The sequence below is a fragment of the Meleagris gallopavo genome, chromosome 3 (assembly GCF_000146605.3).
Source record: "Meleagris gallopavo isolate NT-WF06-2002-E0010 breed Aviagen turkey brand Nicholas breeding stock chromosome 3, Turkey_5.1, whole genome shotgun sequence".
Lineage (NCBI taxonomy): Eukaryota > Metazoa > Chordata > Aves > Galliformes > Phasianidae > Meleagris > Meleagris gallopavo.
Window position 1 is genome coordinate 37,438,656 of NC_015013.2, and position 15,941 is coordinate 37,454,596.

At 39.9% G+C, this 15,941-nt stretch overlaps 1 protein-coding gene across 1 annotated transcript; it reads left to right on the forward strand.

Moving 5' to 3' along the window:
* The first annotated feature begins 51 nt into the window (after positions 1-51).
* LOC100540739 (cytochrome b5) lies at positions 52-11,803 on the forward strand. The gene is made up of 5 exons (XM_003204918.4): positions 52-264; positions 6,191-6,319; positions 8,161-8,190; positions 9,789-9,823; positions 10,671-11,803. Exons 1-5 carry the CDS (start codon positions 121-123, stop codon positions 10,747-10,749), a joined length of 417 nt encoding a protein of 138 aa, XP_003204966.1. The 5' UTR covers positions 52-120; the 3' UTR covers positions 10,750-11,803.
* Positions 11,804-15,941: the final 4,138 nt, after the last annotated feature.

The window sequence follows — 15,941 nt, forward strand, 5'->3', positions numbered from 1 at the left end:
GAGCATGAAGTGGAGGGGGGGCGGGCGGTGATAGGCTGTTGGCAGGGCTGTATTTGGCGTCCGCGCGTGAGAGTGGGGCTGTGGTGAGTCGCGGCGGCGTGCTATCTGTCGAGCGGGGACATGGTGGGCTCTAGCGAAGCCGGCGGTGAGGCGTGGCGGGGTCGCTACTATCGGCTGGAGGAGGTGCAGAAGCATAACAACAGCCAGAGCACCTGGATCATCGTGCACAACCGCATCTACGACATCACCAAGTTCCTGGATGAGGTAGGTGCCCGCGAGCGGGAAGTGTCCGTAGGGGACGGTCGGCGGTGGGCTCCGGGCGGCTGTCGGGGCGGCGGCTGTCCCCGGGCATCGCCTGGGCAGCGACAGGAGCCGGCTGCTGCTTGAGTTAGGCTTGCCTTGTTTGCAGCACAGCCCTCTCGGCGCAGCTGCGTTTCCAAGGGAAATTCTTAAATATTGGGGTGTTCCACATGTTGGCGACTCCGGGGAATGACATCTTTGGGTTAAAATGGTCCGTAGTATGCTTTACTCTTTCCTTCTCTCCATGCTTTCGGTAGCTGGCTGACTTCAGAAGTGAAGCACTGATTTTTGTAGACCATCTAAGGCACTCTGAGGTATTTACACGTGACGGATAAGGAGAAACTCATGCTGGCCTCATGCTGGTGTGTTCTGGATTATGGCAAATGCTTCGCAGCAAAGCAGGAATTACATTAGCTGTTTCTATAGTATTACTGGTCAAACTCTGTTCCTCCTATGGCTTTTTCTTGCATGAGCTGAAAAGCTTAACATATTTCAGTAATTATTTGTAGGCTACTAAAGTAAGGCTACTGGTCCTTCTGAGAGAGTGCTGCTAAAACATCATCTCACTCTTTCCTGATAGGAGATTACACATGACTATCAGTTTATCAGGGAGTGAAGAACTGGGAACAGCAGCAAGCTTCACCAGTCTTATTCCTTAATTCAACAGGAAATCCCTCTAGCTGCCGCCTTAAACTATGGAAATATTCTCTTAATGCTTCTGGAGTTGAACGCTTTCCAATGCTTCACTGTTAAAGACACCCTGGATGTTCTCATGCTTAAGATGTGAATGATGGTGCTGCCTTTCCCTATGTTACTGTAATTAGAGTCTGTGCAGCTGCTGTCTCTACATAAAGCTTGTAGATGCTTCGTGGAACTTGGGTTTAGGGAACCATCAGTCTTTGTCAATACTGGATTGAGTTTAGTAGGTGGTGTGAGGTATACACAGTGTGACCACATTAGCTTAGTTTCCTAAGGCCAAGGCTTAATAAGATCCTTTGAAACATGGATGAAGTGCTGGAAAAGAAGAGTTACATACTTTGGTATCTTACTGCAGATAAAGACTTCAGCAACTGCTTTTTTTTTTTTTTTCCCCTCCGAGTGGAAACTCTCTTAAATTTTATAATTTGAATATATATCTGAGTTTTCTTTGATATCAAGGTGTATCCTCTTAAAATGGGTAATCCAAAGAGCTCAATTTTTGGAGTGTGCTGTCTGAACATGTTTGACATGAAAGATCGTGCTTGAGACTAGGAACTTTGGTATCATCTTCTTCATTTAAAGGCTGTTGGAACCCATATTACTAAAACTTTGGAAACTTTTTCATAGTTTCGGGTCTGACATCCTCTAGGAAAAATTAGCTATTAGAAGTGATTGTGTACTCACAGTAGGATATTATGGCTATATCTGTACTGCAGATAATTAAACACATTTATAACATTAAGTGTAAATTAATGAGTTAAGCATGGTGGTAATGTTGGTCATGTTTTTAGGTAAGTAAATAAAGCAATTGCACAGGCTTTGACAGCAATCTAACAAGCTAAACAAGTAGTTTAGTATGTTTAAAAAAAAATAAAAACCAAAAAAAACCCAAAATAATCAGTGTCCTGATCTCTGCCTTCTCTTGCAGTAAGAGTCCTCCTAATTTCTTTGATGGGATCTTAGTTGAATTGCTTAAGCTTGGCAGAGAAGCCAATGTGAATAAGAACACCTCTACCTCAGAGAAATTATGTATTCTGGAAGCACGCTATGAAATGTGTTGAATATTCACCTATTGTTAATTTCATGTTTAAGTTACTTTAGTCATTTCGAAGATTGCTTTGGAAACACTGTTGAGATGAAAATATTATTGGCCAGTGTAGGCTTTCTTCATAAGCTGAGAACTTGTGCTTTCATAGCACTTCCTAAACGGGATGGAATCTCAAAATAGGTTTTGGAATGCTGATTGAATTAAGTGCAGAAAAAAAGAAATACTGTTTTACTGTGCCAGAATGAAAAGTGGTTTCTCTGCCATGTGGCAGTGAATTCACAATTGTGTGATACGGTGATATTCTGGAAGATGGGTATAAGTTAATGAATAGCTTGCATCAAAAGGTGCCAGTAGTAGCACACTGTTAAGTCTGTCAGTGTACCATGTGAATTCTTATTGCAGGACCTCGCAGTCTAGAGATTAAAGCCAGTGTTATGGTGAAACTTGCAGGAGGATTTAAAAATGCTTTGAAATAGAGCAATTCTTAGCATTCTTCCTGTGAAACACTGCAGGCTGTAACTGTTTTGGAGAAGTGGGTGCTCAACCAGCGAGTGTTTTCTTTGCACTGTGTATAAAATCCTAATGATGGCTTTCACAAATACAATTCACAAGGAGGACTACTCTCCTATGCCCCTTAAGTCTTACATGATTGCAGAATTTCTGTTCTGCAACTCTGACAGTTGATGGAAGTAATTTGGAGGACTTCTAACTGTGTGAAAGTGTCCTTAAAAGACTAACAGCTGTTTGCTTTTCTACACAATAGAGATGAAGGTTCTCAGGGCATTTCTGTCTCTGCTTCTGGTGTATTTTGTAGATACAAAACTGGTGGAGACTTTCAGTTATCTCTTCAAAACTTAAATTGGACTGAAAACTCAATTCACCCCTCAGTATGGGGGCGGGATGGGATGATAAGGATTGTGAATTATGGTAGTTAAACTTAATCTTGAACTATGACACTGGGGAAGTTGCGTGACTGTGGCAAGAGGGAGAAGATCTGATAGGTGTTCTGGATGAAGTAACTGCAGACTTTTGACCCACATGACAACAGTGAATTTAACTGCTTAGTTGCTTTATCTAAATCTGAATGTGCTGCTGTAAGGAATTAGTCTATGCTGCCTTCCTACAAACTTCCATTACACGTGTAACATGTGTAACAACTGTTGTTAAATTGGGACAGGCTTTGGAATGAGCTAGAGTAGTTTAACAGAGCAGCAAAAACCTTTTCATTTCGGTTGAATCACAAATTTATCTGCAAAAATACTTAAAGGATTTTGGTTTGGGGGTCATTAGTGGTATAGTCCATGAGCTTCTACTTCCAGAAAGCTTTTCTTATTGCAGTGGAACTTCTGGCAGCAAGTTTTTTGCTTATCATGTGGAAGTGTGAGCAAAGGTTGTGCACAGACAAACTTTGAGAGGACTCATTGAACCACGGAAAACAGGGAGCTTTTGATAGAGAAGTCATTTCTTGTCATTTGTGAGGCTTTACACTTTCCCTTTTTTGTTAGGGGAAGTCAAGTCTTTTCATTAATTGCTTGTTTGCAGGCGGGTTGTAAATTTTCATTTTTAAGCAGAGTTATTGTCGGAACGAGATGTGTGGAGTATCAAAGTACTTTTGTCTAGTAGCTTACTAGTAATGTCTTCTGCTATTTGGATTAAGTTGGAAACGTGTTTATCTCCAGTGTAGTCCTGCTGATACAAGGGGAAAAGTACCACTGGTCCAGCTTTGGTGGCAGAGGTCAGAGTGAATTTGGCTCCAGCAGCTGATGTGTGGCAGGGCATTGGTCATGGTCACACTTCCTCTCTGATGACACTGACTACAGAACCATGGTATTGGAGGAATCAGTTGCTGATCAAACTGAAAACAAATCCATCCGAGAGAGGCCAGAGTGCCTTTTGGAACTGTTCGTGTAGCTCCATGATTATAGCAGTGCAAGGGAAGGATTTGGGAACACAGTAGTGGATGATTGTACCGCAGGCAGCAGTCTGCAGGTGGTTTGTTAAAGTACCTCGTGGAATGGCTTTAACTTAGATGCAGTTGTACTACTAGGAATCCACTTGTTTGGCAGCTAGCTGAAGTTAATGGTGTTCTGTCTATCTACTTGTGTGACTGAGTAGGGCTTGGATTCACATCAGTGCATGAATTTGAATGTACTTGGTATTAGCGCTTTATAAACTGCATAACTGTGCTTCTTTTTTGCTAGTTGTTGATGACTTTGTTGGCTAGCATGTTTTCCAAGACATTCTGCTACCCTTTTCTGCTGAAGGTGTACATATACTTGACAGTAGTCTTTCCATGTGGTTTTTCATGATCAATACAGCATGACATGCCTCTGTGAATAGTGTATTTCTGAGAGCACAGTTCTTAAACATAGTATAAAAACACTGTTGAATCAATTCTGTGAAGACTCAGTTACAGCAATATCTAGGAGAACCTGTTAGATCCAAGTTCAGCATTTTAGACTTGGATTTGAACGATCTCTAAACTTTTGTTCACTCCTTTCCCTGAATACTTATCAGGCTGCATTCAAGGGCAGGATTGTAGTGAGCATGCCATGTTTGCACGCCTGTTTGCGTAATCTTTACTCTGCATGCACTTTCTTAACCTTTTTTTGGCGCAGCTACTATGGCTGATAGCTCTATCAGTTGCTCAATCTTGCTTTTGCTGAGTCATGTTAAAGATCCTTTGCCATTCTAGCTTTTTTCAGGGAAAAAAACCCTGCTTTTGAGCAGCTTTCTCAATCTGTAAAAATAAACATGTGCCTTTGTGTGAAGATGAATTCAAGCTTCGGGGTTCTGGCATAGCTGGAATACTGTCGTCTTAATCTATATGAACAAGTCTTCTTTTGTGAAAGGATTGATAACAAGGTAACATGGAGGATTTGAAGTAAATGCTAACTTCAATTCCTTAGACTAGTAGAAATGTTTGTGTCACTTTAATCTCCTGTAAGAATGGCTTTTCTGTTCAGTTATACACTAGGCAAGATAACTTTAAATAGAAGTTTCGCATACATTCGTCTTCTTAGATTCTGTAGTCAGGAGCCTTAATGGAACTAAGGCATCAACACCTTATTTCCTCTGTCCATTCTCAAGTAGTAAAACTTTATGGATGCCTTACTCCAAGGCTAAAACAGTCTCAACTTGTTTACCTAACAACTCCTAGTGTTTATGGAATAGCTCCCTGCTTCCAAGTTGAGCAGTGCATCTTTTTGGCATGTTGCTTATCTGATAACTGATGAACTTGTTTGATGCCGAGAACCCGCTGAACTAGACAATATGTCTTGCTGTATATATGCAGTTGACTAATGGACAAAAATGTAGAACTGCGTGCAATTCCAAAAGTGCATCCTGGGGAAGAATAAAAGTCAGTGGTTAGCAGGGAGTTTGGTTAAGGGAATGGTGATGAGTTGAGGCACTGAGAGGTGAGTGACTTCTTGCTGTCTCGCTGCTTTACCAGCAGTGGAGTCTTGGGATTCCATCCTCTGCTAGGATGAAACTGTTTGTTTGTTTGTTTGTTTTGTGTCTTGTATGTGCTTCCAGCACTGCTTAAGCTGCATCAAAGTAGCTGGCTTACTGGATAATTATGGAATAACTTTTGGGAAAGAACGCCTGGAGGTTAGGAGAGGAGGCTCCATCCTCAGGCTGAAGCTGGGATTACGTAGGTCAGGTCAGGTTCCTCAGGCCTTTGGTGAGGCAGGCTTAAAAGGTAGAAATTCTGCATGCTCTCTGGCCAACTTATTCCGCTGTTTGGTTACTCTTTTTATGTGTATCTTCCTTGCTGCAACTTATGTTTGGATAGAAATATTTCTATTCAAATTATGGAATTGTGAACACAGAGTGTAACTTTAGATAACAGTTTGGCTGTGAAAATACTGTTTCTGTTGATGTTTTAAATGCTGCTTTAGCTGCTAGGGTAATGCTTCTTGCTGGTCTGTCACTGATGATGTAGAGACCTTTCTTCTTTGATTTTGGCCTCTGAGAAAGCTAAAACTTCCTGGTTATTTAGAGAGTCTTATATTTGCTCTAAGAAGTCTAGCAAGGACTTCTGTTTATTTTTGGAAATAAATAAATGAAATTTATTTATCTAAAATATTTAGAATGGGGGATGGCTTTCAATAATGAATTCACACTGATTAAAAATTGCAGCACCCAGGTGGAGAAGAAGTCCTCAGGGAGCAAGCTGGGGGAGATGCTACTGAGAACTTTGAAGATGTTGGCCACTCTACAGATGCAAGGGCACTGTCGGAAACATTTATTATTGGGGAGCTTCACCCGGTGAGTATGCAAGAATACCAGTACTTCATGTTTTTGTGTGTAGCTATTTTGCTGATATTTTGCTTCAAAATGTGGAGAGTTCCCAGTTTGGTTGGGTACTACTCTGTAGCTCTGGACAGACCTGGTCTGGAGAGAGCCCTCCCTTGTGAAGTGAGTTGACTAGTGCAGAATCAGGATGGTCACATCTCAAACTTGGCTTCTTTGGAATATTTCATAGCTCTGTTTTTGAATAAGTTGAGTATGGAATCATGCTGTTTCTGGTGCACCCTTTGAGCTTTATAATGAGACTCTATAATTCCTGAAAGTTAAATATCTAACTGTCAAGAACCTTTCTTATGTCAACCTATAAGGGCTTACTCAGCCACTCTCATGCATTCATCATTGTAAATGGTGTGCCAGGCTTCCATCTCGGCCTAGAGCTTTGTATGTATACTTAGAAGACTGCTTCAGCAGAACTGTAGAATCACAGCATAGCTGAGGCTGGATGGAACCTCTGGGTCCATCTGGTCACACCTCTGCTCTAGCAGGTGCCCAGGCCCATGTTTAGGTGGCTTCTGGAGATGTCTGAGGAGGAGACTCCACAGCTTCTTTGGACAAACTGAGCTATTGCTCAGTCATTCGCATGGTTAAAGAAGTGCATCCTGATGTTTAGATGGAAAGATGGAAAAAGTAAATCTGATTCTTTGTCTATTTTCCCTGTCTCTGGTTCCTTGTATCTTGTGCTGTGCTGATGTTGCCTACTTCTTGTCAGTTCCTGCTAGATCATGTCACTTTTCTTTTTTCTGTACTCTTCATATTTACTGTTCCTACAACAAGTTTGCTGCCTCAAGCTTTGAAGGGTTATTTCTAGCAACAAAGCTGCTGTCATGGCTGCCTTCTCTATGTTGTTTATAAGCTCTCCAATGGCAGTAGTTGAAAACCACTGACAGGAGACCTAGTCAGATAGCATGCAGAGAATTGTACTTTCCATCCCTACCTGTTCTCTTGTCCTCACTGATATTTTTTGTCTTACATTTGAGGTGGATATGTACTACCCAAGACAGTGGTATCACGCTGATCTTGGGATCAGAGTCCTGATTCTGTACCTATCTGAGGTTCTCTCTTGATGAATATTACTAGTGTAAGCCTCTCCTAATAGGAAGTAATTCAGGTCTGGTGCATGTTTGCAGTCCTGCAGATTTGCCATCTGTTTCAGGTGGCAGCTGATACCAGTAAAATTATTTGTATCCTGGCTGCCAGTCCAGTTCATTCTTGTTTGACAGGTGCCTGTTTTTGTTTGGTACACAAAACTATTGAAATGTTTGTTCCATACACTTAACTCAGTCCTTAAGGTGCTGTTTCCTTTGTAATGAATATGACTGTCCCATGTAAAGCTTCAGGAGTTTGTGAAAGATCCATAGAACTTAAGACCTTTGCATTGGAGATTATAGCAAACTTGTAATTGTGCTCAATAATATGAGTAGGTTTGGTAGGAGTAAACTAGTGCTATTGCAATCCATGTGTTAGCTTAAGGAAATGTGTACTATACAGAGACAAAAGAAATGCGAAAACACTGGTAGAAGAAATAATTGAGTGCAGAATCAAGTTTCACTTCTTTACTGTCTCGTAGCAAGTATTATACGAGGAGGTGATTTGTTTATAGTAGCTGAACAAAATATACTGATATCTCTTTTGCAAGTCTCCTTCCTAGCAGAAAAATAGATACACATTAACAGATGAGAATTGTGAATTGAATTAAGTGAGTAAATGTATATATATTTTTTTAATTTATTATTTTTATGTCCTGGGTGCTCATCTAGATTTTATTTATTTATTTTTTTTTTTGCTTTATTTTCCTGCAGGATGACAGACCGAAGCTTCAGAAACCAGCAGTAAGTGTGTTGTGTGTTTCTTGCAATGTCACATTATTTCTTTTGGGTGTTAGGTGGTGTCTCTCTGTAAATGGTGTACTCAGCAGCAAAAATAACAAACTTTATTTAAGTGTGGTGTTTCAGATCATAAGCCTCTTAAACCTATTGATCTGGCCTTATAATTTATTTTTCCTGTTATCTGTTCTTTACTGTAATTTTTGTGGTTTCTGACAAAGAAGTTAAGTCTTGTGACATTATGCTACAACAAAAAGATGAGTTTAGAATCTGCCAGTGGTTATCTTGTATCTAGTTTAAGAAAAACATTTATAGACAGGATAGATTAAGCCTATACTTCCAAACCAAAAAAAAAAGCAAATGGGTTTTTAACATAACATATGTTAACAACATTGGCAACACTGGTACATAAAGAATTCAGACAGATTTGATAGCTGTAGTATAGATCAGTTAATTTACAATTGTGAATCCTTTTCAAGATGCTGTTTGCTTCCTGACTACTGCAGCAGACTTTGGTGTCCTGTCAGTGCAGTAGTGTATTTGTTCCAACATATTCTTCTGTTGTCATTAAAGTTGTGTTAGCATTCAGCTTGTGAACTCCTAAAATTAGTGTCTATTAAAGAAGCAAGTAAATCAGAGATGAAACTGTACAGTTGTTGCTGCTGAGCAAAAAGAGGCTGGTTGGCTGGGACCATCTTCTGGCCTTGGCACGTCTGTTTATATGAGGTGTTACACTTAATAGGACTATGCTCCACATGGTTTGACTTTTGGGTTAGTTCTTCATGGAGGTATTCACAAAATCAACAGAGATGTAATTACTGAGCCTTTTTTCTTTAAACTTAGCATTTGTTGTGCATCAACCTGTGACAGGCTTCTGAAAAAGTGGCCTGTTTAGACCCGTGGAAAGATGTGAGGAATCTTTTTCACTTTTTGAGAATGTTTATTGTTCAGTCATACTGAAGGAATTCATTTTTCTGTTCAGTTTTAATCTTAGATCTTCAGGGCCATGTGCAATTGCTAATCCAGAAATGAATAAGTAGTCTTAAAAAACTGTGCAGCCAGCGTTTGGTCTTACAGTGATTCCTTTTCTGTGAAAACTGAATTTTAAAAAAGTGCATGTCTGTATCAAAAGATATAATAACTTGCCTGTAATTCTAGCACAGTCTGAAATGCAACACTAACAGACTGAGCTTCATAAGCCTCATTTGGATGTAAATCAGGACCTTGCTTCTGTGTAAGAGTCTTATGTATTCATTTGGAGTCCGTTCAGTTAGATTTTCAGCAAGCAAGTGATCTTTGTCTTTTAGGCCACTAAAACTTCTCATATGTAACCTGAGGTTGAATTTTCATGGAAAGCTGGCAGCAAAATTTCTTGTGGCAACTTTTTTAATGAATTTTGTTGCAATGTTGACTACAGAAATTGCTGCTATCTAGCTTCTTGTTCAACAGTTCTGTTACAGGAAATCTGAGAAACTTCCAAAGGGAGAGCATTGAGTTGGTCTGAAAATTAGTCTCCCTTGATCAGTTTTGAGAAATTGAGGGGCCAGTTAAGTATGAACAGGAATATGTGCTTGATGTAAATCTCTCTCTGCTTTGCTTTTTAGGAAACTCTTATTACCACTGTGCAGTCTAATTCCAGGTACAGTATGGCATCCGGTACCAAATTTGAAATTCCTCACAATAATGTTTCTGAAGTTCAGAATCTTACAGCATCTCTCTGGAGGAAACACAGATGTGGAAGGATGCTGCATAACAAGTTCCATTCTGTGTGTACTTTAGTTCAGCAGCTGTGTGCCATTTTACATGCATGTTAGTGTAATATCTGGATTTTTTTTTTTTTCTCACATTGATGTTTATCAGGCTCTACCAAATTGCTTATGCTTTACAAGCCCTCATTTCTGGATGCTGTTGGCCGAGTAGAAGACATTTGATGCTATTAGTGATGTGTCTTCCATTTTTAAGATTTGCCACAATAGTTGTATCTAAGGGAAAGAAGAGGATTGTCTACAAGAAGGAAATCTGTCAGTGGTGTGGGGGGGTGAGCTTATGTTCAAACATCATTAAATCATTATTTTTAAAGTTATACTTTGCTTACTGTTGCCCATTGCTGAAACCTCAGAGGAACTTTCTATACCCTTTGGAATGAGAAGCTGGGTGTTTGGAAGTTGTCATATGTTGTTAAGTCCTAAATTTCTATGAATGGTTTTGGAGTGAGTGATATTTTTGGGCATGATGCCATGACTTTAAACACATCTGAAGTCTTCCTCTTTTCTAGCAAATGAATTTGTTGTAAGCTTTAGTGCACAGTCTGAAGAGGACAAACTTTTTTTTTCTTGGTGAGAGTGTTACTGGCCTAGGTGTTCTGCTCTTGTCTTAACATTACGTATTTCTTGGGGTGGGAGAGATGGACATTATTGAAAGAATGAGTTTTCGAAACTTGCGGGTTGTCACTTCCTAAATTACTTGTTTCAAAAACTTCTTCCTAGTTCATGGTCCAACTGGGTGATCCCGGCAATAGCGGCAATTATTGTGGCCCTGATGTATCGTTCCTACATGTCGGAGTGAGCATCTTACTGAGAACTAATGCAAGAAGAGACTGATCTGGGAGAGAATAGAAGCAATCCTAACCCAATATATTTCCAGACAAACGCCTGATGTCTGAAGATAAATTCAACTTTTTCAAAAAACTGAACAATTCTTTTCTGCTGCGCACTTTTCTTCATGTTGCCTTCTTATTTGCTGCACAGAAGTAATAAAAAGGCAGCATTTCTTTTCATATAATGACATATTCTCTAATGAATGATTTGATAACTGTATTAGTTTCTGTATTAAAATAGTTTTGCAAGTAGCATTCTGATTCTGGTTATATCTTTTTAATCTGTAATGGGTCTGTACGACTTCCTTTGCATATAAATTTTATAGCTTTAAAGTACTACCAAAATTTGTACATGTATTTGTCCATGTACACAACTTAACTTAAAATCATGTTGTCTTCCTAAATGTAGAATGTTAGAGAAAGAGGCTAATTAAAATAAACATAATGGAAAAAGCTGAGTATAGTAATGAGTACAGGTGCCTGTAAGTGGGTGGGTCCTCCCAGCTGGGCTATAAGAAGGTAACTTTCCTTCCCTCTTGCCATGTGCTCTTAGAGTTGTTACAGGTACTCCTGCTGGCAAGCTGTTCTGTTTGACTGCCGTGGGAAAATTAAAAGTAAGATATGAAATCACTGGCCCAATTACATCTGTCTCTGTATTGTGAACTGTTGAACTGTTCTGCAAAAAAGGCAGAAAGTGCTCTGTAAATTTCACTACAGGTTATATAACTGCTACTGAGTAATACTGTTCTTGCCAAGCACTCAGGTGACTCTGAAACTTGTTCTGAAACTTCTAGACTTGTCTGCAATCTTCGACTTTATCATGGTATGCCGTGAGGGGAAAAAAGTGATGCTCAGAGTCTGTTTTTGACTGTTATGTTATATGCTCCTTGGTGCTTTACTACGGAGAGATGACCATTTTCTGTGCTAAATACAACAAAGTCTGCATTTTGTGGTGAATTTTTTTATTTTTATTTTTTAGTCATATATAAATGATCGTGAATAAAAGTTTAATTGCTTACTTTTTCCTGGCTGAAACACACTCATTTCAATCTTCTGTGAAGTTCTTGGAAGGGATGCTTTTGCCTTTTGGGGCCCTTTTCAGGTGAGCCTGTTCAATAATGCATCCTGCAAGTGAGATCCTTTATCAAGTAGGGAAGTTGCATGTAAAATGTGAGATAGTGTGAATAAATGATTCTAACCCCTCTGAGATAAACAGCATGTCCTCAACACCAGCTAGTGACTGTTAGCAGTGGTTTGCCTTTGTAAACTCTGACAGTCACCAGCACTTGTAGCCCTATTGCAGCAACTGCCCCCTGCGAGCACCATGGAAAATGCATTCAGTGTAGGTCTTGTATCAAAATGAGAGATAGGAGTTCTGTGATTTCAGATGATAAACACATCTCTTACATATGCATAAGACAATAATATGCCAAGAATTCCTTATTGGGGGATTCTTTTTATCTTTAAAGCAACTAAGGATCTATTAAAAGCTCTATTCTTGCAGAAGACCTCACAGTTGACTGTGCAAGTGCTTAGTATCTTACTTTGGTATTCTTGAGTTCTTGTCTATGAGACTTGATTTACAACTATTGGCATTTACATTTAAAGTAGATCCCATCACTGTATTTGCCTTGGAGACTTGACTTGCACTATGAACGTCAGTGGTTGGGATTTTGTCTAGTACTAATTTCTTATTCTGTCCTGTTGCCCCAGCTTTTTCTCTCAATGTAAGGTGAAGCTGAGTTGAAAGTTCAGACATTGTTGGCTTGTTATAGATTACCTTTAAAAAGGATATATTAACTCTTAAGTTGATATTTAGACTCATAAACTAAGTTTGAAATACTGAAGCTTCTGTTAGTTTTTAAAGTAATGTTTAAATTCACATCTGAGCAAGAAAAAAAAGTTTCAGAAAGCTTAACCTTTCAAACAATTTTGCAAGAATTTCAGAAGGGGATAATTATGTCCACATCAGCAAATAGGGTAATGCAATCAAAGTGGATCCATACAGCAAAATGCTTGTTGAAAAAGGTGCTTTTTTTTTTCCTTTTGCTTTAGGAGCTTTACTATGGTATTGTTCTGTTTGCATCCCATATAGCAGATGCTTTCTGGAGGTTGGATTTTACTATGTTATACCATAGAGTATCTTTTCAAGCTCAGCAGTGTAAAAGCAGTCCTGCTGGCACAGAGAATTTCCATAGTGTGAACTAAAAATGCAGTGAGCGCAGATAAGTAGCAGATGCAAGTTAAAGTGCTACTGTAGGTGCACTGAACTTGTTCCTTGTAGTTAGTGTGTTTGTGTCAGTGCTGGTGTAAGTTGTTCCCGAGAGAAGGGCATTATTGTAGTGGGTTTTTAAATGTAAAATGATGAATGTCAAAAATATATTAATAATCCTTTTTAATATAGTAACGTTAGATGTGCATTCCATAGGGGGTCACAAAGGAATTTTGATGTGACTTCAGCTATTAATTATGAATATGAGAGAGAGAAAAAAAATTGGGTGCGGTGAGGAATGAATTACTTTGCTATTGCAAAACTTTTCAGGTGAATTAAGGGTAGTTAATATTCTTATGGTCTGACAGCAAAAAGAAAAGAGTGGGCGAAGATCAATTTATTTTCAGAACGAGAATTCTCATCTTCAAATCCCATCAAAGATGCTCTAATTTGCTCTATTTGTCCGGTCATGTCCTTTAATACTAATTTTTGTTTGGACAAGCTGGTTTTGATGATCAATATTTTAAATCAGATGTCTTCCCATGTTTACTTGTACGGCAGCACTATTTATACTGCTCTTGTGGCCTGAAATCATTCATTTGTGTGCTGCATTTTTGGTCTTAATTTGACTATGTTCTGTTGTTCAAAAGAGTGCATAGTGAGAAGAGAGCTCCTTTCAATGGGGACAGCATTGGCTCCCTCTTGCTTTGTGTGGAATAAAGCCAGCACGCTTGTTTGCTTTCTCCCTGTGCTATGTTGGGAAAATTAAATACTGTCTTTTTCTCTGGCCTACTTGCCTTGGCTCAACAGTCTAATGCCTTTCTCTAGGTTTTGGTGCTATGCTGCATTCAGAATTTTGCAGAATGCTGGAGAGGAACTGGCTAGGGGGTAAAAACTAGGCAGGTGGAATCTAGTCACAAATCTGTAAGTCAGTATGTTGGCAGAGACAACAAGAAAAAAAGTCACTACTGTTTTTGTTTTCTGAATCTTTGATGTTGAGGGTAAATGGGTATTTATGAATTCAGAGTCATGCTGACAAACTTGTTGCAGTGTTTTCTGCAAGGCTGGCAGTGAGGATTACTATTTGAAACTGTCAGAATGAATGAGCTAAACATACAAAAGGATTTTAGAAACCATGCAGAAGAAGGGGGAGGAAGTTCATACTCCTGTATCCTTAGCTCTGATGACTGATCAGATGTAAATTGAAGCTAGTAACCAATAGATCATAAATTTGAGTTTTGCTTTCCTGATTTTACTTTACTTTGATGTTACATTACGTTCCTTCTCCACAGTTAATTCATTATTTGCTGAAATATTTCAAATTGTGGGTGAGCAGACAAACACCTGAATTCATGAGAAATGATGAAATACTACATCTCGTAACGTGACTAATGCTGAATTTTCTGTTCTTTCTGAAAACTAGTTAGGCTTGTTCTTGATCACCTTACAGGTAAGAGTGTGCATAAAGCAGTTCTTGAAATTTTCTTTCCCAGGTTGCTAAAACTGGGATATGCAGTGTAGCTACTGGTCTCTATTGATGGTTGCTAAAACAGAGCTCAGAATGGGCTAGATTGTACTGTGGAGTCTTATATATAAGAAATAGATTTTGACTTCTGTATAGTATAATTTCTGCTCCTGTTTCTTCCAGTCTACTGCGCTTAGGCAGAAAGCATAATACCAGAAAACCTTAGGGAAACAGTTGTGGTATCCCTGGACAGAACACCACAGAAATCATGTGGGCTTCCAGAGCCTACATCCCAGAACAATACCCAGTAGCATATTCTCTGCAGAAATCTATCCTTTTTCTGAAGATCCTGGTCCTTGCCTAATGCTTGATGACCAATTCTATTACAGCACTACACAGTATCTCTGGAGTTCCACCTACTAAGTCCTGGATAAATGCAGCCTTGTATTGTTTGAAATCATGAGGTTGTTAGCCATGTGGGAAAAGGACTGCCTTCAAGCAGAATGTCTTTTGGAAACTGCTTCAGGGGCTAGGAGGGAGGTAGACTGGAAAGTAGTAAGCCAAGCAGGTGGAGTATTTTCCAATGACATCTTGAAAATAGGGAAGGTTGGAAAAGACGTCCAAGATCATCCAGTCCAACCATGCACCTAGCACCAATATTTCCCAACTAAACCATGTCCCTCAGTACAACATCTGAATGCTTCTGGAACACCTCTAGGGATGGTGACTTAACCATGTGCCTGGGCAGGATGTTTCAGTGTCTGACCATACTTTCTGAGAAGAAATTTTTCATAATATCCAGCCTGAATCTCCCCTGGCACAACTTGAGGCCATTCCCTCTAGTCCTACTGCTAGGAGAAGAGGCTGAACGCCACCTCACCGCAGTTTCCTTTCAGAGAGTTGTAGAGAGCAGTAAGGTCTCCCGAGCCTCTTCTTCTCCAGACTGAACAATTCCAGCTCCCTCAGCCGCTCCTCATAAGTCTTGTGCTCCAGACCCCCCAACAGCTTCCATGCCCTGCTCTGGATACACTCTTGATGTCTGTCTAGTAGTGAGGGGCCCAAACTGAACTCAGAACTTGAGATGTGGCCTCAGCAGGACTGAGTACAGAGGAATGATCATTTCCTCTGCTGGAAACACTATTTATGATACCAGCTGGAGTGCCACTGTCCTTCATGGCTGCCTCTAGACACTGCTGCTCATGTTCAGCTGAGCGTCAACCAACACCCCCAGGTCTGTTTATTCCATGCAACCTTCCAGCCACTCTGCCCCAAGCCTGTAGCGTTGCCTGGAGTTATTGTGGCCAAAGTGCAGGACCCAGCATTTGGTCTTGTTGAACTTCATCCCATTGGCCTCTGCCCAGCGATCCAGCCCATTCAAATCGCTCTGTAGGGCCTTTCTACTCCCTGGCAAATCGACACTTCTTTCCAGTTTGATGTCATCTGCAAACTTACTGAGGGTACACTCAATCCTCTTGTCCAGGTCA